This window comes from Temnothorax americanus, unplaced genomic scaffold (genome assembly GCF_048541705.1).
Source record: "Temnothorax americanus isolate GAGA-0224 unplaced genomic scaffold, ASM4854170v1 Scaffold22, whole genome shotgun sequence".
NCBI lineage: Eukaryota > Metazoa > Arthropoda > Insecta > Hymenoptera > Formicidae > Temnothorax > Temnothorax americanus.
This window is the reverse complement of record NW_027509360.1, coordinates 1,392,810-1,418,460: the sequence shown is the minus strand read 5'-3', so window position 1 is coordinate 1,418,460 and position 25,651 is coordinate 1,392,810. Positions and strand designations below refer to the sequence as shown.

The 25,651-nt window shown below is 38.0% G+C and overlaps 1 protein-coding gene across 3 annotated transcripts in view; it reads left to right on the top strand.

Annotated features, from left to right (window-relative positions):
• LOC143898160 (tRNA dimethylallyltransferase) overlaps positions 1-22,472 on the top strand; it is a 70,934-nt gene extending 48,462 nt beyond the window's left edge. Inside the window, exons 5-9 of one of the 3 annotated variants that reach the window (XM_077407445.1) lie at positions 10,444-10,559; positions 20,632-20,728; positions 21,401-21,514; positions 21,686-21,871; positions 22,182-22,472. In XM_077407445.1, the coding sequence (XP_077263571.1) occupies positions 10,444-10,559; positions 20,632-20,728; positions 21,401-21,514; positions 21,686-21,871; positions 22,182-22,313 (645 nt within the window). In that variant the 3' untranslated portion in view covers positions 22,314-22,472. The remainder of the gene's footprint in view (positions 1-10,443; positions 10,560-20,631; positions 20,729-21,400; positions 21,515-21,685; positions 21,872-22,181) is intronic. The other 2 variants (XM_077407447.1, XM_077407448.1) reach the window with 2 other exon arrangements.
• The last annotated feature ends 3,179 nt before the right edge of the window (positions 22,473-25,651 follow it).

The following is a 25,651-nucleotide window of genomic DNA, read 5'->3' as shown; positions in this document are numbered from 1 at the left end:
TACTCCAAATAAAATATCTAAAAAAGAAACTATATGTATATACAATATACATGTATATATTATATTATTACAAAATATATATTATACCTATTAATACAGTGTGTTTATTGATAAAAGTTTGCCGCTTCCGATTTGATGGATGCGTAAGCGCGACTGGCATCGTAATTTTTCGGCTTTCTTCGGCTTTCAGCAATAAAATCGAAGAAAAGTGGTATAAATGGCAATCACAATGGCCAACCATAATGTTGCTCCTCTCAGCGGGATAGTCCTTAAGAATTTATTGCTCGCATCCGCGCGCCATTTCACAGACTCCGGTCGTAACTTCTGACCTTCGTGGCGCTTACGTTAGGGAACACGTTGAGTCAGAGCATGGCCGTTTTTAATCCTTTTCAGCCCAGCAAAATTGAAGGACTCGGGTTATAAAAAGAGGATCTGACTGTCATAAATCTCGGAATAATGAAATTAGGAGTAACGGTGTGTGTAAGATATTCTTTTTCATTCAGAATGTCATTTGTTATGCGTGTAGAACTCGAAAAAGGCCATATGGTAAATAAATAACTTTTAATTTTTTAATTATGGATGTTACTATTTTTCCAATGTTATGCTGTAGAAGGTAAAATCAGAAATCTTGTTGAAGCGAACGATCAATGTATATCAAAGGCATCGCAATCGCCTTTTCAATTTACCATTTGAATCATTCCGGACGTGAAGTGCGCTTGTGAGAGATGCATTATCGCTTTCTTACGGTCGAGTTTCCTCGAGTCACTTTTCAAAGGAAACTTGCAGAATGCATCACTCTCTGGCCTTTTGGACCAGACGGATGGAGTCTGCCTCTCTTATCTCGGTTTCGTGAAAATCATCCCGGAAGTCGCGCCGCTCGTGCCTCCAATCTATACCTCAGAATCCGGGAAGCTGTCGATATAGGGAAACCCGTTAAGTCAGTCGGCCGCGAAATCAAAGTCTTCCGTGCAAAGCAAACACGTTCGACGGGAGGGAAAGTGGCATTCTCCTTTTGTCCCAAGTATTTATTTTCCGAACTGTTAGATTACTTTTGGGAGCATTTGAGAAAGAGAATGGTTTACGTCATTACTTAATTATCATGATTTTTCTTTTTGTCCGTGAATAAAAATTGTATAATAATAATTAATATAATTATTATCTAAAATTTATCTAAAATTGCACTGAATGCAAAATTGATTATGAAAAATAAATTATCATTTTAAGGAAAAGAAATAAAGATAGATATATATATATATATACTTTATATATATACATATAATACTTTATATATACTTTATATATACTTTTTATATATATATATATATATATATATATATATACTTTAAATACTTAGTATTATAGACATTATATGTACATTGTTTTTTAAACACCAAGTACTTTTTTATCTTTGATCTTTTCTACGAGTAACTATGAATTTTATTCAAATTTCAAAGAATATTAAAATTTTTTAGAAATTCTCCAAAAATTACGATTATCTTCAAGCATTTTAATGATAGATATTTTTGCAATAATACAAGTGCGCGATTTTTGAACTCAGCTTTCGATGGTCGAAGATCTGTCGACAATCGCCGGAGCGACGTCTGAAATTTTCAACGCGCGGAGCGTCTTTTAAAATTAGATAAGCCTCCCACGATGTCGCGTTGTGAATGTGCTGTTAACATCACGAGTCAGTGGACTATTAATAAAGCAATTATAAGGGCTACGATCGCTATTGTCGTTACTCAGTTACGAACCCATTTGCTCATAAAATTTGGACGAGTCAGGAGGAATTCAAGCGACTGCAAAATATTATGTACCTTCGGAAATTTATCAAATATGTGTCCAAATAATTGTATTTTGTCGCAAATATTGATATCGTATTTTTAATAATATAACAAAATATTTTCGTTGATTAAAAACTAATAGATAAGTTATTTACATTCTTAAACGTGTACATTTTATTAACACTGTTTTCTTAAATAGATAATGTAGGACTGTAGTTATTAAAATTATATTTTTTATCGGCATTTCTTCGGTTGTCAAAAGCATTTGTCTCGCCGATACATATTCTTATCTTATATAAATTACATTTATTTTCATTTTATTGTCGGTAAACTGATAGTCGACTACCCTTCGTTTTAATATCAGCGAGTCAATCACTGTTTTTTCTTTGGGCTCGAGGGATACGTGTCACATGGGGTATATGGGATCAGAAATCGCTCTCCCTGGGAGAGAGGAATTGAACGAAACTTTCCCCGAGGCCACAGGCGCGATTCGGAACCGGCGTCAGCTTTTTCTGTCTCGATCTCTCATTCCCCATCTTTTTATCGGTCGCGTCTCGCATGCGGATCTGACTACGTTGGTTTTAGACGCCGCGGCACGCACGGCATTTCCGGCAACTCGACCCGAAGCGCAACGTTGAATGCAGCCGCGAACGGCGGAGCGAAGAAGAACGAAAATATCAGGAGGCCGTTGTTTCTTTTGTTCGGTTGAATTCGCAATAAGGATGAGGCGAGCGAATGATGACGGCGCGACGCGCCGTTACGACCGCCGTTCGTACGCACCCGTGATGATACAGCCAGCGGAAGCCGCGGGGAAGGATTATCGCCGAGTGACAGGAATACTACCTTCCAGACGTTAAATTCGTTAAGAGTTCTCGTCGAAAATTACCTCTCGACCCTAACGTCGACTATTTCCGTTTTGTTCGCTAAATTCCCAAAAGTCCCTAACGGCATTAAAATGATGATCTTTTAATCCAGCGGCTTTTCATGCAATAAAGTTGTCTCAGGACGACACGGAAGTTTCCTGACTTAATCGAATATAGAATTTTTTAAATGATATTTTGAGAGACAGATGGGTACGACAACAGCTTCCTATTTAATTCAGGTTTACAAACTTTTTAATTCTTTTCAGCTCTATCGTATTACAGATAAATTACTTTATTACATTCTTTCCATATTAAATGTTTTCACAAATGTCAGATTAATATATAATAGAAATATTTAAAGTTGAAAAACGAAGGAAACGATTATTTAATTGTATACACACACATTGAACTTTCCTTTTTATATTTATAAAAAGCGATAGATAAGTTGACATCACGAATGCGTAGAGGTATTACATGGAAAAATGATGAAATATATTGTTCTATATTTACATATTAATAGTTATTCTATCACATCGCATCTTAAATTCTTTTATCTTAAATTCACAGAAAAATCACAGATAAATAGGATCAAGAGGACTGATTCATAAATATTTGGAATAATATCGTGATTCGACTACTCATCACAAAAACTTTATTTTATCTGGAATTCGAGAGACCTATGATCTAGGAGGTACAACGTCGGATCGCCGCGTTGAAAGCATTCGGCAAATAAAAGCGTTTCGATTGCCGAGTGGAAGACGGGCGTGAACCACGTTCCTTCGCCGTCGTCCGGTATGGCGAAACGTGATAAAATTAAATGGCTCTCGCAGCACGAGTAAAGCTCGTCCCGCCGAATGCCACGAACGAATGAAGTCACTAACGTCGCGTCATTAACTCCGTATATCACGTTGGAAATTTATGTGCGATTTGCGCGAGACGCGCCGCGCGGATTTGCGCGCGCGCGAGCAACTGTAATGGATTTTGCCACTTATCGCGGGATAGGATCGCATAAGGATAGGATTCCCCTGTAATTGAGTGTGCACGATAACGCCTTCGCACGTATACTCTCGCTGCGTATTTCTTCTCTTATCCTCTCCACGAAAATGATCTAAGAAGGCCGCGGCGCGGCGCGGCGTAATCTAAGGAAACGAACCCGAACGTCACAGACCTAATCGGACCTAATCGGGAGCTGCGCACGTATCCTGCACGTTTCACTAAGATCTAACAAAGATTATTTTACCTACCAACCTCATAAATTCTCCAGTATATCCAGTCGTCCTTATCGACAACGTGAACCAGCTATTTATTAGATTGTTTTGTAATATTTTTGTTTCTAATTATCGGTTACTCCGTTAGTCGACCGGGTAATTGCTACCGGCACTCGTGGCTAATTAACTTTCTTTCTCGATTCACATAAAAAACGATTATAAAAAGGACGGTAGTAGGAGTTCACGCATTGCACTATATTGGTTTTAATGAATTTAATTTGCGATTTTTGTATGAAAGTATTTTTGTTAACAATACGATATTGAAGCTTCAATATTATTGTATATAATGTTCCTCGATAACGAATAATTTTCTCGTTCTTCTTAGAATCATGGTTTGATGGTATAGACTAGAACCCTTTCGTGTTCGTCCCCTTGTCTTGTTAATGCCTTGGGTCACACACTCACACATACATATTATATATTGTATATTCAGACACACATGTACATATGACGGCTTCTCTCTGCCCCCTCGTTCTTTCTCTATCGTGCCGCCCGGGCCCCTTCGATCGAGAAATTATGCCCAGCGGATCTGAATTGAGAGTTGCCGAAAAAAAGAAAAAAGACAAATGTGCGCCATCCTCAGTGAGAACTAGAGATGAGTAAAAATTATATAAAATAAGAAAGATGCTTGTATATACAAGATTTTAAAACAATTTAAAACTTAACATATACTATGATTTTTATTTAACTTGCTTTGCCTACTCTTTCGATATTTCTGTAATTATTTCAATTTCGTTTCACGAGCATGTAAGATTTCATCTGAACTGAATATAACATTTATCCAAAATTATCTTCGAAACAAAGGTAAATAGAAGAATTGTAACAGGTAGCAAGATTTCTCTTTTTGAGACAACGATAAGGATTATGAAATAGAATTTATTTTCTCTCTTCTTCTGAGAACTTTATATTCGATATTGTCTATTTTATAACCGCGATAGCGAACTGGTTACAACTATAATTTTACGTATCGAATAGCATGACTGGTAAAAATGCCTCAAACTTCTTATATAGTCGCCTCTTAACTCTTCCCTCGTCTTAATATATGTACTATTAAGGATCCATTCGCGTCTCATTAACGGAGATATCTATCATATGATTGAAGATTTACACATTTGATTTCTTTTTATGTTCTTTTACTTGCAAATCGACTTTCTCGGATTTTATGAGATATTTGAAACTGTGTCATATTCATCATAATTTTATCGTTGTTATGGAAAGTTTGTCAGACATAAGCTGTAGACAAATTGTGTGAAATGTGGAATTGGCACCTTTTTTAGTATTATAATATTAGAGATGTCCGAAATACTTGTACCCTATTTAATTTTGGCTGTTCTTCCGAAAACGTCCATGCTCCGATTTAGGTGAAACTTTGTGAATAGGTTTCTTTTAGATAAAAAATACATATACCAAAAGAATTTTTTGCGATTCTAAAGTTTAGCAACTTTTTTAACATTTTTAACTTGCTGCCTCCGCGCATAAACTTTCTACGCGAAACGAGATGCCACATGGGTTTACAACTTTCCACGCGTGAAAAGTTCACGCATGTACTTTGTAAGGCACACTATGTGTCTAGTTTAAAAGTAGTAGAGCTCCCCGCAGCGTGGGGGGGGGGGCGGAACCTACTGCCTTCACGCATACACTTTTCACGCGAGACGAGTTGTCACATGGGTTTACAACGTTTCTGATTTTCTGAAGTTTTGCCAATGATGTTTATGTTATGACTTTGACGGGTATGACTTTATGGTAGTTTACATTACTTGAAAGCTGTTTTGGTTTGTAATATACTGGAGTTAGTTAGCTCGTAATATACTGAGTTAATTCGAAAAAATATTTAAAAAGTTGCTAAACTTTGGAGTCGCAAAAAATTTTTTTGGTATGTTTTTTTTATCTAAAAGGAACCTGTTCACAAAGTTTGACCTAAATCTGAACATGGACGTTTTCGGAAGTTTTGTCTTAATTTGATTAGAAATGGAATTGAAGTGTCGTTTTTTTATTTTTATTTATCGACTTATGTGTATATTCTTTTTTATTCTGACATTGTAGTTGTTATGATTTCAGTCGCAACCTATATATAATCTAATCTCTATTGTTTCTTTTTGGCATAAAAGTTTAAAAACTCCTATTTATTAAATCTCAAGAGAAATAGATGAATATACCAACAGATCTCGTGTTCTCGACATACTTACGCCGCTTTTTTGTACCGACGCGACGGTCTTTTATTTCGTTTCTCCTCGCAGCGGTTTTTTCTTGCGGACCCGAAAAATTGACGTAAACGACCAGATTCGCACGAAAGCGTGGTTGCGATGCCATGGGCGTGCTCGATTTTCCACGAAAATCATTTGTCCAAATTACAGAACGAGTTTCTTTGTCTTTTTCCCTTTCTTCCTTCGTGGTTCGTAACATATTGTGAAAAAAAAAGAACTACAAATTCTGTTACATTTGCGTGCCATATTATACGATTTCCAGAAAAGGTATTATCTGCTGTAAAAAATCGAGGGAAACGAGCTGGTCAATGGCTTTTGCCGGAAACCATCTTCAAATTCTTCGCAAGTTCACCTATAAAATAGAATACTTATTTGGTTGTGAAATCCCAAAGGATGTAACTGGTCAGAATATAACCTTTTACACTGGAAATCACGTCGTGGTAATAAGAAACGACATATGAATTGAAATTAATATTGGTTTGCATCATAAGAAACGATCAGATTACACAAAAAAAAGATCGAATCGAATGAATAAACATACATTGTAACGTTGACGACGGGTAAACACGAAGATGCTATAATATACATGAGACGAGATGATCGATGCTTTATCTGTATCTCAACGGTATGACAATGCATATCGTTATCCTTTGCCTTGTCTGGGGCAACTGAAGGAGATCTCTTCGAGGATTAATGCCGGTCGTCCTCCGGAACTTGGACGTTGCATCAACGTCGCGGAATTCGCGCCCGAACGTGCGCGTCGCCGCGCCGTTTCGTTTTCGCCGCGAACGGCGAATCGTGTCTTATCCGTGTGATCTAATCGCGTATTCCTGGTAGCGCCGCCCACACGGCCACGGCGACGGACGGCCTAGGCCCGACGTTCGTATGCACGCGGTTACCGAATCCGGCCGGCGGAGCCCGGGCCTTTGACTTTTTCACCTCCAGACGGGATCATTGATTTCGGTGAAGGCCGCGACGCAAAAGCGCGAAGCGATCCGTGGCGCAAGTGGATTTGCCGTGCTATTTGCGGAACGTCCCGCACCTCCCTGGACTATTGAATAATTTTTTTGTTTGCATCCTTGTTAGCTCGCAAACCTACGAGACTCTCACTGGATCGGACTTAGACTTTGGACTCTGGCTTGAATATTCGCGTATATCAGTTTATATAAACGTTACATTTTTTTTTTTTTTGAAATTTAGGAAAACAAAAAACTTTTTAATCGGACATCACTAAATTTTCTCTATATAACTTTTTATTATCGTAACATGTGAAAGAGTAAATTTAAAGGTATGTATTTTAATTTTATAAAATATTATATCTCTAAAGTAAGTCTTGTGAATTTTCATATCTTGAACCTACATATGGAAATAAATCTACCCAACAATATAAGTCAGATTTTTTGTTGAAGGAAAAAGTAAGTATTTTTAACTGTCGTCAATTTTCTCCGCTTTGTACTCGCGTTATTGAAATTGAAAATGCTGTCAACGATTATAAATGCCAGACAATCGTACCTCTTACTTCACATTCGACGTGGAAAAGATAGATGTCAAATTTGACACACACATACATGCCCATCCCAATGCCACTCGTGCCGGCCGTAAAATCTGTCATAGTGCGTGCGTGAGCGCACACGCGGGACACGCACGCGGGCACACGTGGAATGTAGTTTGGCCACATAGTGGCGTATGTACCGTGTGGTCATCAAATACTGACTTTGGCCATCAACTTGCGTCATCGACAGCCGCGTTCGAGCGCTGTCGCGGCGCGCATGAATGAAACGAGAAGAGGAGAGCCGTGTACGTACGCGTGTGAGTGTGCGCCACGTGCGTACGTGCGTGCATGCGTGCGTGCATACGTACGTGTGTGGGCGTGTGTGTAGGGCGCGAGGCTCCGACATTTAAATGGGATTTAAAATGAACATACAGCCGAAACGGGTTGCGGAGGTCGCGTTTTAACCGTGAACGACCGTGAGAACAACGATCGTGGCTCTAGCATTAACGGCGCGTCTTCAGTGTTAACAAAGACTATTCCATTTTCTCGCACAATCGACGATTCGTATATGTGTCTAAATAAAAACGACAGCGAGAAAACACAGACGGCGATGCCGCCAATAATGAGTTAAAATCTGGAGTTGCGGAAAGTCCTAAAGGCATGCAATTATTTTTATTACCCGTGATAATAATTAATTAACATGGCTTTTTCCTGACGTAGAGCTTTACAAACTTTCACTAGCATTACAATTTTTTATCTACGAACGTATACTTATCTAACAAATCTATAATAAACGGTTAGATGTATATAGAGATCACTGTTTTATTTGTGTGTGTATGTTACTCCAATATCCTAATTATCCCAATAAGGCGATAATTTTTACCACTTGACAGGGCATACATTAAATTTTCTTTAAGGTATATTTCGCAAGACGCGTTCCGAAGACGGGCACCGAAAGGAAAGGTCCAAATATCCTCGAAGACTTCGCGCGAGAAACTCTTCCTAATATTATACCTGTTTGTCTAACAAGGCACGATGGCGCAAAGCAAAGTCCTTAGACATGCACACTCTCTCTATATTCTTTGTTTGTCGTCGGTGATATCTTTAACCAAACCTTCGCCATCCGGTTACTTTCTAATACGCGCGCGGTTCTAATTTTGAACGGTCGATCAGAGCTCAAACTCGCGGCTCGAGCGATATCGCGATCGGAGCTGCTCGCCAAGCGCGTACTTAATTACGAGCATTTGAAATTATGTCAGCAACGACAAGCGAGTCTGTTTCGACTCTTTGCGTTATGCGTTACCGCGACGCGACTATAGCAGGCATTCTATATATCTCACTGTTTCCACATTATTTAATACTGCTCGGCCCGCGAGCACTTATTATTATTTATTAGCGTTTATCAGTATTACTTTATCATTAGTAAGGATTGCTAAAAGCTGAATTTAATTAATTTAAATTTTACGCTCTGTAGGATACTTGCCCGGCCTCGACTCGGGCATTGACCAAGGTCTTTCAGCACCGCGAAAATCTACAAGAACAGGAAATTAAAATTGGAAGCAACACTTTTATTATTAAACTTCTCGTGCCTCCGCGATTGTGGTGCGCGTAATAAGAACTCGGCGTTCGCGCGATTAATGCAACTCTTTGATTCATATTACATATTACACGCTTTCATCTCTTCCAATCTTTTATGGTATGTTAGATAATTAAACCGCAGAACCGGACCACCGCATTTGACATTGAATTTTATGTGCTGTCGCGTGCGTGCGTTTAACTGCATCGTCGTGCATCTTGACTCGCGCCGAACCATCTCGTAAATCTGAAAGGAGTTTATTTACTCGATTATACACGAAATGAACCACGCGATTATATATATTAACAACGCTTTCGCCCTTTTGAGCGCAGCACAGGTGTCGTTACCTATACAAGATGGCTTTCAACGATATTCTATGCATCGTGAATACGTATACCGCTGATGAAGTACAAAGTCTATTTCTTCGTGAATTACGTTCGTCAGATTAATGTATCGCCCGCGTTCAAAACTGCTCGAAAACCAGCGACACCGAGAGCGACACGTACGGTCTGTCGGTAATCCCACACGTTAGCCGGCTTGAGGACACGTCACCTTCTAACGCGCTTTCGCCATTAGCGAGGTCATGTAGAAGAGGAACAATTGCAAAACACCTTGGATAGCTACCAAGGCCACCGTGGACTTTTTTCTTCCTAACGGATCGAACGGTCGCGTTATTCCCGGTGTCGTTGAACAGTTAATCGATAGCAAGGACCGTCCTTGGTATTGAGTTTACATATCGTCTCGTTTTTTTTTCTTTATAGGATCGTAAGCTTAACGAGGGATAGTGATCGATACGATTGTCTTATCTGTATCGATCGTAGAACGGTAGGCGTTCTACGAATACCAGAACATTTTTGTGTTTCAGTGATCTAGTTACGATGCAGTATTTTCACTAGTTTATTTCGAATAGTAAATTTTGAAGCTCACTTTTGTCATAATGTTCAATCTGATTATAGCTTAAAAAAAAAAAGACTTCATATCGGATGTACCATGGCGATGTTATCGCTGTTCTTCGTGGTTCGCCTAGATTCCTAGCGCAGTAAAGCCGATCGTTAAAACGTTTATTTATTATAAATTTAGTTCGGGCGGATTGTAAAAAAAAAATTTTGCACTGTCGTATACGATAGACTATTTAATGCCCGGAGTCTCGAGAACCGCTACGCTCGAGCCGAACGGTTTCTTAACGGGCAATATATGTCGATGTCGTCATGCTTAATTAATAAGGGATCCTCGCCTTTCTTCGAAATTTCTTGCAGAAGGTCCTCGACAAAAGACTGAACGACAGGGTCGACGGCATGTTGGAGGCCGGTTTGGTCCAGGAACTACTTGACTTTCATCGCGGATACAACGAACAACGGATTAAGTCCAACACGTGAGTGCACCTCTTAGCATACTGTTGCATCACGCGGAATTCGATACAAGTTCAAGGATTTGCTCGCCTGTCGTTTTTCTCTCTCCTTTCCCGCTTAATTCTCTCAATTTTCGGTCATGTTTAATATTTAAATCGACATTTAAAGCTGATATTTCATAATCAGAGAGCATGTTTATAGAATTTTTTTAGTTGAGAATTTAATTTATAATCCATCTTTTTTCTTACTAGATACTTATTATAACAAACCAGACATTTTATAAAAGTGGGTATCATATAAATAACATGCGTGTCGAATTTGTGATGGAAATCCTACAGTCGACGATTAAATAACGATTTATTAATGCTGCGCTCGAAGTACGTGAGTTGATGCAGGATTTCACTGATTCCAATCAATGTCCTAATTAACATGTCTTTTCTGAAGAAACTTTGCGGATACATTAAAAGTTTCCTTATTGCAAGCGGAGAATGTAAATGGAAATGCGTCAAGGATAGCGAGTGGATCAATATACAAAGTTGTAGCGCTTATGTGATTCCTCGCAATATATGTATAAAATCTCTCGATGCACATCTCGATTTTGTCCGTCTTAATGTGCCATTTATCATCCGAGATAATTTCGAACGTCTTTTTTGGTTTTAAAGATATCGATAAAATTCCTTCACAACGCCCTAAATGTAATTTCGTGCCGCGATTTATATGCAGATAATTTTTACTCCTGCACGCAAGTTTTATTACTTTACACCATAGATCTTGGTAATAAAATAAATTCTACTTTTGTTAAAGTAGAATTTATATGATATATATTAATTATTGAATAAAGATTCTACATTATTTACTTGAAACTAATTGATTATAAGCTAATACTTAAATATTAATTAGCAAACGAGAAAAGACAATAACAGAATGTTTTATTAAACGAGCAAACTTTGAATTGATAAAAAAATCTATAAATGAAAAGATTAATTAGTAGTCTGGGATACCCCGCATATTCTTCTTATGCATATGTAATGTACATGAGTCAAATCATCAGAAGTCAGAGACTTACTTCTTTGTAATGTTAAATAGCAAAAAACCCAGAATATAATCGATTTGCACGAATCAATAAAGCACGAATGAGAAAAAATTATTAATGGCTAAATGCTTTAAGATTTTAAATTACGTTAAAGTACATTTCTATTTCAATTATTAATATAGTTAACTCAATATATATCTCGAAGAAAGTCTATATCGAAATACGTCGCAATGCATATACATATAAGTAATATATTCAAGTATCAACAAAAATCCTAATGAAGTAGCTGACATCGTGAAAAGATACTTTGTATCTTGCAATTTGTTTTGGAAACGGAATCAACGCTACGCATTCTTTAGCGACATTAGCTTTTCTCGCTGTTTGTTATAGTTAAAGATTGAAAAAACCAATTTTTTTATTTTTATCGCGGATGCATCTTGACGAATGCACACGCGTGTCGTTGAATTCGCATGTATAGATGCATGCTGTCGAGACATGTGGCTTGGCGACTCGTATTGCCGTTAATGCAGACATGTTTAGTGAATGGGGCCCCCTCTTAGGCGTCCCACCTCGCTTTCCTCGCTTCCGGAAGTCGCGGGCGTAATGCGGCCGGATGTCGGCGCGAAAATAAAGGAAGTAACCAACCACGAGGAAAAGTATGGGCGCGCGATTACGTGCGCGTAGCGACGAGCCGAAAATTAATTACCGTCTAATGAGCTGCCGTCTTTCTTTTTCCCCGCCTCTAGTCCCCTGGTCCTTCACAGAGAAGGAAGGTGGTTAAATGGCTGAGACGCCGGTTTCCCATAAGCTGAACTGACTCCGGGTTTTCGCCGTCTCGGAAGCGCGAGTACACCATAGCGTGGAATGCTAATTACTCGACGAACCGTGGTAATTGAAAGACGCAATTAGCGATACGACTGATGTTAGGACGCGCGTACTTCTTGTGTACAAACGCGTGACTAACTCAAAGGTAAATACGCGATCGAACTCGACTCACGGGTGAGTGTGTTTGGCGGAAAAATTACAGTTTAGCTCACGTGAGACGAGCGAGAGAGAGTCGAGAATACCAAAATTAAACATTGTGTTCGCGAAGCGGGCAGTTCAAGTGATTCAATTCAAGTTAATCACGAGTGTGATGGATATATTCGGAGTACGGAGAACACAGAACTATATCGATTGCAGAGATAAATGATGCGGGCGATAGAGCGTATAGATAATAGCGGTAATTGTAAATTATTTTATTACGAACGAGATTATTGATCAGACGTGACAGGTAGTAAATCACGAGAAAGTACAACGAGTAGTACGGGGAGCATAGAGAAAATATCGCGCGCTTTGATTACGGACAGCTCGGCTCGGGAGAGGAACTGCGAAGAAAGTGCGGTCTGTGGAAACTAATTATTTTCTTTTATCGCGATCTTTCGTAGCAGTGCGCCACGGGTGATAAATAATAGCGTGGCAGAAGTTCAGTCGCGGAAGAAAATCGGCGAACTTCCTTGACCGCAAGCCAGAAGTCGGTAAGAAATCGCGAGCGATCAGAAAAGACATTAGTTAACTTCGAGTTTACGTGTAACTATTCGCGGAACGCGCAAAAAGTTGTGCGGTATTTTTATGGTCCAGCGGACTTAAAATTGTTTGCACAGGCGTTTGCAAAAATAAACGCCGTAACACACGAATGCAGAATAGGATACGGAATACAAACTAGAAGCGCGAAAATTTTTTCGATCGACCTGAACCGGCCGAGAGACGTAAACTCTCTCAGAGAGGAAGTGATTCGTGATTTCCATTACGATTATTTAATCCAGCTCGCATACTTGACGAACTTGCACGAACGGAACCTGCCGTTGTCTTTTCCTAGAAAGGAATGGGAAGTAACGCGTATCGCGCGACAGTGTAAAGTTACCACTTTGCGCATCGTGTCACATTATACATATACTGCACATTTTTGCCCAACGTATATAGCACATTTTTGTGTGATGCTTCTTACATGAAATACAAGTTAAATCTTCCACATCCTGTTTCTTAATAACTTTTATCTAGAAGATATAACGACATTTATGTAATAAAAGAGAAAGGTTTCTCACAAAGTGATTTAATTAGGTTGATATTTGATTGCCAATTTAATATCAATATATAATTGTTATTTAACAACGTTGGAAAGTTTCTCACGAATGCTTTATCTATGCAGCAGCGTTAATTAATATTACGCAAAAAAAACGAAGCGTTGTACGTTGTACATTTTACACACACAAGTTACTCGTTAAGTTTTGTTATACTTAACGGAGTAGTTTAAAGTTGCTCGCACGCGAGCAAAGCAACACATTAAATCACGAACTCTGCGGTCGGTCGCGGGCCGCAATCTTCGGTTTACTTGCCGTGTTCCACGCCGCGAGAGAGAGAAAGATCCGATTATAGGTATTTACACCGCGTCATCGAATTCCGCGAGAATCCGATGGCCGCCGCGAAATATTTTGCTTATCGTTCGCGCGCTGCCCTCGCGAGGAAGATAAACGCGAAAGAAACCCATTGTTATTAGCACGCGATAATATCCGCGAAGTTTGTCGACTGTGCGACTGTTGATTGATCGTTCTTAATTCGTTCCTCATCTTAGAATGTTCCGAAATTGATGTAGCGGATGAAATTAATTTGTAATTAGCCCAGTTCTGTGTTTGAAACACGATGAATTTAGGTAGAATAGAGAGAATATTGATTTGCGACCTATTTACATATTTTAACAAGATTTTCGAATATTAGTTCGCAAATGAAATCAACTTCTGATATATAGAACAGAATCGAGTTTTAATTTATGCCCTAAATATAATCCATTAATAATAGCTAAATAAAATGTATATCCTAAAAATGATCTTCCTAGGAATCGCAATAATGCGTAATACAGTTCTTATATAGAAGTGGCTCTCGAAAGTATGATCACATATTCTAGTTTACCATTTAATGTAAGAGTAGATTAAGCGATTGTTACGGATTACTGTCGTTTAATTCTCGCTGCTGCTTGCAAAACAGCGTTGCAGAAATTTTCTCGATTCTCACGCCAAGTTATTCCTCCTTTCGCGTAATTATATTTTATGGCTCCCTGCTTCCAAATATTCACGCTACTCTCGAAATAAATCAACAATCGATGATCACTCGCGAATTCGTTGTCCGGCCATTTCTATACCTGACAGGCGACAGCTTTACGCCAATCCGGCGCTCTCTTCGTTCACCGAGATCTTTGTTATAGCGGGAAAGTCGTGCAATGCAAATAGAGGGGCATCGGTCACGCTCGCGTTTATTGCCGGACCACATTCGCTTGTATCTCATTCGCGTACACGCACGGATGAGCGGCCAGCCTCGAGCTGTCTCCGATTTGCAGGTTGCGAAATAGCATCGTGATCTGCGCGGCGCAGATAGCATCGTAACGAAAAAAAAGTAGCGAAATAGCATGGACAAGAAGGTATCAGCCATATCAGAGCAACCGCTGCAACAGCAGTTTTCCTTCCCGGTAGTAGAATTAATTAGACGATTAATTGATATCGTCGCGCGCGTTTGACAGCAAAGTGTTGTCGCTGTACTCGGTAAGTGTGATATATAAACCCGTAGAGTACACGTAGAATATATTAAACCTAATCACGAATGGACATTATACTGCAAAATAAAACACATTTTATGCACACGCCACCCGTAGTCGAGTTAGAAATAAAACTTGTGGTTTAGTTGTTCATTTTTCGCATTTACATTTGGCTGCATTCAAACCCTATCACGCGAGACGTCATTTTTCTTTGTTTTTTTTTCCACTGTTAATAAAGTTGGCCGTGGTTCTTCGAACCGGTATGACCGGGAGGAGTCATGCGAGACGAGCATCGGAACGAATCTCTTCGCGGTTCTTTCCCGCTGGAAGGCGCGGTCGATCGCGTTCGCGGCGTGCGACGTTCCTCTTATCGGTCTTCTTATTGTAGGCAGAGTCAGTCAATGTATATAGATTAGATACAGAACCAGGCGATATATATATATAGCGTAGATATAGGTGGGTTCAATCAGTCTCAACTACGAACACGTTTTCTCGTCTAGTTCGTCACAGCTGTGTACGGTTCTCTCGTCCCTCGCAATTTCTCTCCGCGTCTGTTCGCCCGCTCACGACTCGATATCGCTCGATTTTCCCAGCTGGTGGATAAATTCTTATCGGTACGGGTATGCCTTGCCGCGATCGATGCTTATAATATATCGCTCGACCATTATCGTTAATTATTAATTTTATTAACCGGCTACCCCCGCTTACAACGTTGGCGAAGCTGGTGTTGAGCTGAATCGAGGGAAGAGTTCGAAAAGAGGGCCGATTAAAGGCCGAAAATATCGACACGATTGTCAATTGACTTAAAAGCTTTTCGGAATAATAAATTAATAAAAATTTAAATAACTGCCCTTACGTTGATGATAATTATATAAAGATAATGAAAAATAATAAATGCATGTCGAGATTTTTAAAATATGACACATTGCATAGTGTACGAGAAATATATAATTCCAATGTATATGTTATCATGTAGGAAGAAATGAGTTCCTGATGCATTCACACATTATATGCCTATTAATTCCTTTTTCTCTCTCACTCATGAATAATACAAAATTACATGCAGGAGGAATGTCGTGGTGGTTTTCGTTCGGGTCATTTAATTACCGAATATATAGGATATCAATATTTGTTGCAACGTAATAATGGCAATATTTTTATGATAAAGTGAATTGTTGACACAATTTCGTAAAGTAAATACAGACGAACATCTTATCGCACTTTATCATATATATTACACTATATAAATCTAGTTTAGAAATATCATTAATGATAAGTGCGGTAACATTACTAGAGGGAATAGATAAATCCTATATGTGTGTGTGTGTGAATAGATAAATCTTCGATTTGTAACAAGATAGGATAGATGTATAATTGATCGATTTCTAATCGATTTTAATCTTTTAATATTAGCTTAATCTTATGCCCTTTACAATGAATTATTGACCGATATCGATTGAACTGAAACATGAAATAAGCGCAACTCAAATATGAAACAGCATTTCGCCCGTTTTATCGACATTACGCATCATTATTGGAAACTCAGGTATATTTTAGATATTCGCGCGCGGTCAGAGCTTCACTGATAAATACTATTTACTTTAGCCATGAAGTTGACATATATCTTACCAAAAGCGGACGGATATCCTGAGAAATATTTATATTCTGCAATATACCATTGATATTTTATCGATGCAAAAATAATATTTGCAGAAGTTAGATAATATTTCGCATAGTTGTTAAATTATATAGAGAGCATCTCTCGATCTCTTCGATAAATTACGAGTAATAATCAAAATTGAGTTTGTCATTCACGTAAATGGAAATTAAACGTTTCCTGCGCATATTATAGATTTAATTACGTCTGTCAATTACGGTATATACTCTTGACAGGTTAGATAACATTCCGATGAAAATGGCACGTGGACTTATCATGATATATCACTGATTATCCTGTCAATCACTACCAATTTATACTATAGATATATTTCTTTTACTTTAACATCTCTATCAAAAAGACTATACTTTTTACGGTAATTATAACTGCTCTGCGATTTGATCGCACATAAATTTGCTATAGATACCTAATTAATTTCAATTATATCAACAAAGGTACGCTCAACGGATAAACGGCGATCGAAGATTAGAATAAGATTAGATTTTTTTAATTCGCGCAGTTCCGCAAACGAGATGAGCAGCACGTTTTGTTCAAGTGATTGGTTGATTGCAATCGTGAAAGAAGCGATTAGAATAAGGATGGACGATTTTATTGGATGTCGATCGTATGTTAAAAAAATTAAACGCCATTATATTACGCTCTATTAAATCGCAATGATCCATTAATCGTGCAATCGCGTGCAATGTAACATACATAATCTTATTATCGAGAAGTGATTGTCGCGAGGCATCAATGTAAATCTTTCAACCTTGGATTGAAAAATTGGAAGATTGTTAAATACGCCACACTACGACAAGCGCGTGGAAATCTTTATCTTATTCCTATCGATTATTGGTTTTATTGCAAAATTTGCACCCGTATATATTAAAACATTTGAAGAAACAAATTCAACAAATTGGACAGATAAAAGATATAAAAAATATATTATAAAGAAGATTCTTCGAGAAATAATTTGCAAGATAGAGACTGCACAATGTTCGATTAGCAAGTTGCATAACCATTGCAATGTTTTAATTCTTTCTCGGTTGAACTCCTCAATTAAAAAAATCTATCGGTGAAAGTTTGACAGATTTTTATAGTATCGCCGACTTTCATCTGCACGTTCATGCGCATACATTAAACGATTTTCGCAAAAGATTAAAATAACCTGAGAGCTTTTTTTGTTCACGACACATTGTCACTTGCTTTCAACCGCTTTGGTCGCGGTAGATGTCAAATGAGCAGAAATGTGCGCACAGGAGGAAAGATAGCGTGCTACCGTTTCACGAAGACCATAAATTCTGGCAATAGCGGCCGATTATCTCTCTCCTTCTCGCGGTAATCCGCGTTAACTCTACATTACGCGGTGGAGAAAATGTAATACCGCGCGACGTGCGACGTGCGGCGTGTAATGGCTGCCTGGCAACAAGTTGTAAAAATATTTTAAGAGCGGTTACGTATTCGCGCGACGCTGATTGCTGACACTCTGTCGTTATCTTAATCACAAGCTCTAGTACTGTTACTGACGCACAAGTGCGCTATCATTGCTGCTACCAGTTGCGGACCATGGTCTCCGTCGTTAAATATCATGGCTATTATCAATGCTTTATTATTATCATTATTATATTCGTTTCGAGCAGAAATGCTGACAGTTACTTACGAATAGGAAAGCCAGCCTATTATTTTTTTGGCTGAACCGAGATCTTATAAATAACGTTAAAATCTTGAAATGAATAATGCTACTTTCTCCGATAACGTATTTATGTACCAATTATATCATGAAAAGACTGAGAATATTCAATAACAAATTAATACATGGTAATTGATAATATCATGATAAAAATGTTGAACGGAAAACTCGATATTTCATTAACTATCAAATCGTGTTATTTTATATGCTTATTCTTATTTTTACTTGTCTTTTTTTTATTTTTATACGATTATTTTCATACTTTCAGCGAATTTATTACTTACGTTGTTATGAAAATGAATGAGATTATTAAAAATTCGCGGAAAGTTTAAAACTTGTTATCACGAAGCAAGTTTGCGTATATGAATTGCTAACTACAGAAAGAGTACAAATATAGAAGCTGCGAATATGCTGTGTCAATAGGAGACAGTCAAAAGAAATATCGGTATTTAATGTTCGAAAGGAATAAATTATCTCAGACTTGACTTATCCTTTATTTGCATCGTCTTGCGGGATCGACATCCCGATGCTTGAGAATTTGCATTCGAAACAAAACTCACGCGCGCGACGCGCGGGGCCGTGGATCCGATTCCTGCGCGCCAACATGCATTTGGCATTGACACATGTGCGAAATCAGTGAGTCGTGCCTGCGATAGCGCCGGCTTTTTCCCGCCGTATGTAAGTCGGCGTTACGTCGAGCGAGGTCGTCTCGCGATTGCTAATCGGACGCGTGTGATAAGATTCGCACGAAATCGAAGCGTACGCACCCATATTGCCAGTCCCTGAGCTGGGATGCGTTTGAATGGACGGTAAATCAACCAGCAACGTTTATCTATGTTAAACTTGCGTCAACTCGGAATTTTTTTTTGTAATTAACACGACGTTAATTAACAACGAATTTTTAGTAACGAGCTTGTCACTGAATGACGGGAGATCGGCATCTTTTCAGAATCAGACTTTATTTTAAGATGACTCTATAACGTTATACGATAAGAAAATAAAATAAAAATCGTACCCTGATGCTAGTAGTAGACGGTAAGCTTTTGCTGTCACTTTTTCAACCCAATGACATCGCGCGAGCGCTTCGCCCGATTAATTCATATCTTGCTTCAATGCCGATTCTTTTAGTGGGCAATTTTTAATCAAACTTTACTTAACGCAAACGCATACAGTTACGCACGGAAACTTTGAATGATATTATACTTTAAATTATACATAATTGCAATATATGATGACCATGTCTGCAAATAAAAATCCTTATCAGCGTTATCTTTGCACTTCCTCTGCTATATGCGACGCGTGGGCGTTACGCAATTCGTTACGCTATCGAAATCCTAAGAAGCTTAAAATTCTCCATTTAACGTTATCGGAGCGATATATAGTTTATCTCGTTGTAATTCTGCAAACCGAGTAATTCTGCAATTAATTTTAGACTCAGACAGACTGTTATACTTTTTTCTTTTCTTTAATTTGCAAGCGCAACTTTTCAAATACATTTCATTAAAACTTGTAATGTTATATGTCTGAAAAAGAATTCTATAGTATCATTGAATGTAATTATGCATGAAAATAATTAAATAATTTTAGTTTTTTGTTATTTTGACTAAATTTACATTGCTCGCTGATTGATTTCACTGGTGTCGGACTTCGGTTTTTTTTTTACTTGAAACGATTGTTATATATGATGTAAAATATCCATACGTTGCTCCAACATAATTTTATTTTGCGGTACATTGTTATTAAATATAATCTGTTTCCTCCCTCTCTCTCTCTCTCTCTCTCTTTCTCTCTTTTATAGCTTATAAGCGCTTTACATATTTCGCCGAAATTAAACCGTAAATATATCTCTTAAATGGACTTTAAGCACGACCGAAATTTAAAAGGCCGTCCGCGTTCAAAGATCGACAAAAAAGTCGCGCTCAATTTCTCTGATTGCACGATCGCATTCGGTACACCAGGTGCAAACATCCTGGTTGAGGGTCCGGGGATCTCGGTTAATCGATCATAAGCGACACTTTCAGCAAGACGGACAAGCGGGCGAAAGAGAGAGAGGGGGGAGGGAGAGGGGGAGTTCGAGAATTCCCTGTTGAAGGGACGGGGAAGGAAAGACCGGCGAACGCGCGATCCAAGAGAGAATGTTTACATTCCAGGTCACCCGATTACACGAAAGGCATCTTCCAGAGCATTGGTTTCAAGGAGTTTCACGCTTACCTTATACTATCCGAGGAGGAACGCGCAAGCGAGAAGGTAAGCAACGAGCATGAGATGGTTCATCGATACGAGCTATACGTCTGCGTAGCCGCGATTGCCGTTCGCCTCAGCAGCTGGTACCCCGGTTATTTTTCTGCCGTTAAAATGCACCGCGCGACTGGCAACGTAGTCTACCTCGCGATCGTATCGCGGTATCTCCGTCTGCGGTTCTTCTCTCGTCGTTTTTACTCCTTTCGTTGCACAGTACTCTCACGGTTGTACAATGGATTTTTACGAAATTCTCCGATTTTAATATCGCGACAAAAACCATTCGCAAGAGTTATCAAAAGCTATCGATCCCGACGGCTCGACGAAATTGTACCTCTGGTGCAATTATAAGAAAAGAGATGAAAAAGGGACGAACGGGAGAAGGAGAAAGATATATCGCATTTCAGCGAAAGTTGAATAAGAACAGCAGACAAATTACTATTTTACATCTTGAACGTGTGACGCAAATGATATTTTATTTAATAATATTTTTTATATGAAATTTTAACGCACAATTTTTTTTATTACTCGACTTCACATGGTAAAATTATTAATACAAGTAAAGTTGCGCGCGAAGAACAGAAAAGAATTGTATTATTGTGCAAAAATCTCTGTTATACGTTTGAGACATGTAACATCAATTGTTAAGTGAGAGATCGATATCTGACTAAATTTATACAGGGGAAAAAATTACTGCAACAAGGAATCGATGATTTAAAACTCGTCACTAGGAGATACGCAAAGAGGCAAGATAAATGGGTGATGAACAGACTGATTCGGCGTGGTGATCGACAGGTAATTAATTTACCTCGCCTCATCATTAACGATATACTTGTTTATATTGTAACTAGCAATTTGATTGAAATAAATCAATCTTCGCCGCGTAAATTATTTTTTCCCCACGGAATACATAAGTAACTAAATTGAGTAAAGTATAAATCATACGACCGCTTTGCTTTTTTCGAGGTTCCCCCTGTTTATTCTTTAGATTGCACCGACGTGACAAATTGGGACAGTCGCGTCTTAGAACCTGCGGCAGCAATCATTTCCGCAATATTACACGGCGCAAAACCCGAACAGCGACCACTAAACGAGAATTTCGAGAACCAAAAGACCACCGATAGTAGTACAAATATATGTAACTATTGCAAGGTAATTAATAAAGAAGTGACCCTGATCGATTACTCTGATGTGATCGAAATAAAATCTTATATACATTATATATAATTGTTTAAACGTGATACTTTTATAATATTAGCTTCATGAAACTGTTTTGCTTTATTTTACACTCAACACATTATACATTGCGCAAATAGTATAAAGATTTAATTATTTAAATTTATGTTAAGTTGTGGATAATCGAAAATTGACTTATGCGATTCAAGCTTTGTCAATATCTTTTCAATAAAATTGTGTCAAATGCTTCTATATCCCAAAATAAAAGATCTCTTTTGTTGATTAGGTATGTGAGAGAGTATTTATCGAAGAGCATCAATGGCAGGCTCACTTGAAAGGCGCAAAACACATGAAAATCTTGAAAAAGAAGGAAAAAAATAACCGAAGATGCGCAATCCCAAGAAAGTCAACTGATTAGCTCGTGACAAATATCAGTTTCATCAGTATTCGTTGTGACATTGCACGAACATTCGTTCTTGCGTTTATATTAAACCATTGAAACTGTGATTATCTGCATTGTATTTTACTAATAATTATCATGTAAATAATTTTTAACAAATAAAGTTGTTTTTTCTAATCTGACGAACCTTCATTACCCTCTATAGGCAAATAAGAATTAACATTGTTAGCAGTTGCTAATTTACTTATTAGTTACTGATACAACAGATTTCTGCCATGTCTCTAGTCAGTAACTTACTTCTTGATGGTATTTGCAAACCGACTGACTGTAAGAAATTATTTCGTACGATGTATCTAAGAAATGTTTCAAATCAGACATCTTTGATATTTTTCTACGTTTTAAAAAACGTTTTCAAAACATCTGAAAATTATCTTTTATAAAACATTTTTTGTTTAAAATTATAAAAATTACATCATACAGAGTCTGATATATAAGGGATCATAAGATATTCTTTTATATAAGAGATAGGGTTTTAAAAATATTACTAGTTTTATTAAATAAACATGTTTTTTATCATAAAAACTTTAATATGAAGCATTTCTTTATATTCGAATGAAGACTTGAAGATATATCGACGAAAACCGAAAGTTCAATTTTTGGCTATCGACTAAAAATTTATAAATTTGTTATTTGCTACACTTATATGTGTATATGTAAAATTTCAAATAAGATTTCTGATCTAGGTTCTCTTTCTTAGACACGACTCCTTCAAAACATCACAATTTAATATTCTCTGGATTTCTAAAAGAGTCGACGAGATACTGACCAACATAAGATAAGTCACCGAGCGAGAGTCAATAATAAAGTAAGTCACCCCAAGATATTTTAAAGACCATTCGTATTGGATCATTATCAAATAAAAGCTGATCGCAGATTGCTGAAGAGTAAAAAGTCGGTCAAAACGAGTATCTGTAAATATCTGTCTGCGAAATATCGGAATAATTGTAAATCGTAAAATCGATAGCTCTGTTTTATATGATTGATAAAGTAGAATAAATAAAAATTAAACAATGTAAGACAAATACCTTTCAAAATTATTATCCCTTACATTGCGTTGGTTCGGATGTGCGCAGAGAATGATATTAGAAATGCATAATGTAATTGAATAGTCTGTTGTGTTTAGTTATTCGTGCATCAGACGAACAATACGGCCAGGAGTACAATACAGCCCACATGCACGCTGCTTCGATTGTACTACGTTGAAATGCGAAAGGATGTTCTTTCAACCGTTAGAGTGAAATTAATTCACGCGGATGAGTTTCTTCCGCTTTTCTAATAATAATAACCGCGAAAAGCGTAGAACCGTTACACAATAACAATCGTTCACAAAAATGTCATGATTAAAGCATTACGGAATCTTGATATATATAAATTAGATTTCGTATACAGCTGAAGGTAGTGTTTCATAACGATCCGATCGTACGTTATCGACGCTATTTGTGATAAGACGAGATAAAATAAAATAAAATTACTAGATATCAATAATTATATAAACTTGAAAAATTTTTTTAATATAAATAAGATTTTTATGATTTCAAGGATTCTCAACTCGTATAGATCTTTACCTTAAAACGCGATATATCTACGTTTTTTATTGCTGTCGGGTTTGCTGGTGCCATATCGTAAATACGAGAAAATACACACCAGTATAATGTTTTTATTTTAATATATGCTGTCACGCGACGCGTACGTTCGAGAAGACGCATGCATCGGTTGCGTGCAGTTCGCCGTTTACCGAGTCATTGTACCCCGGCACGCACTAATCGCTATTACATATGCACGTTGCATTAAGGCAGGTCGCTTATGCATGTCGGCGAAGCACTTTCGAGTAGGAAGCGACTGGTTCTTTCTTCATCTTTCTCGGCTCGCAAACAGTACGCGGATCTTTGAAAGCGAATCTTTCGCAGCTCAGCGAAAGTCTAACGATCGCAGATTTCCGCCGAAGATTTCCGTCCGGACTAAATATTTTCCCAACAACCGAGTGGAACGAAAAACTAAACATTCCGGAATGCGTCTTCGTCACGTACGCGAGGAATAAAATAATCGCGCGGTGAAATTGTTTTCGCGAAGCTATCAACGGTTACGTTAACGTGAACAGAGATCGTCGACATTTCATTTGGATATTTCTTTTCGATATTTCTCGGCGCTGAGAGAGAGAGAAATTCCATAGTTGCACAAATTGGAACAAAAAGCTGCGGCGTGGCAGGCACACATCAAAGTGCTATAACAGATTCGATTTGCACAAAGGTGCGCACTAGTAAGGTCACTGTTACAGAGAATAATGACTCGACTGTATAGTCTCACACGATGCGTGAGTCACAAATAAGTTACGGCACAAAAGGAATCGCGCCGTTCTAAAATGGATCGTTAAGTTAATCATCCTGTTCCTCCTTTTGCTAAATGCCGCTCGCGCTCGCTGTTACGATCCATTATAATTATTTACGTTTTTTAAATTGCTCTAAAGACAATAATCGATCTTCCGCATACGTCAATGAATTTATCGCATGATTACTATCTAAAATATTTATTTCAAAAAATCTCTTGTAAATTTTTATCCGTTTAAATTTTTCTTTCGACGAACGAATTCCCGCGTTGTCATGTGCACCTGACGGGAACATGTGCGGGTATTTACGTGCCAGCTGGACAACCAGCTTCACATTTGCCCGCCGCTTCATGAGTCATTGCCCTTCTGACGTGCGATTCTTATCGTTGACGTACTTTTCTGCGGCGCTGATCCGCTAATATGCGATAGTTATGCGATATGCTCCGATAAGTCGATCGAAGTAGATAAGCCATTAGATAGAAGCGGACGAAGCGGTTGAATCTTCCCCTGCTGTAGATAATTGCATTTTTAGAGAGAAAGTTTTCCAGCGAATTTTACAGCATTCGTACATGACATATTGGCAATAATCAAATTTATAATAAACCTAAAAAAAAGCATTTGCTGTGATTTCTATAAAAAATCTTGTAAATAAAAAAATTAAATTGGAACAACAACGATATCTTTCGTTTATCTTTGATACGCGTGGGATGCAATTTTTGATGAATCATGAAGCGTTTCAGGAGCGTTGTTATTCAGAGAATCGACGTAATTTTTGGGACATAAGTAAAGCTGCTGATTTGCTAAATGGAATTAAAGTCATATACACATGGCCGCAGTCTCTCGTGCTGAATGAGTGTTAAGTTTCGCGCAATTCTTATGTACAATCGCGAATTTTCTGACACGGCAGAATGTAAGTATTACACCGGCGATGCTGCTGTGTGGATCCACGCTGCAGGAGGCAGTGACGTGTCGA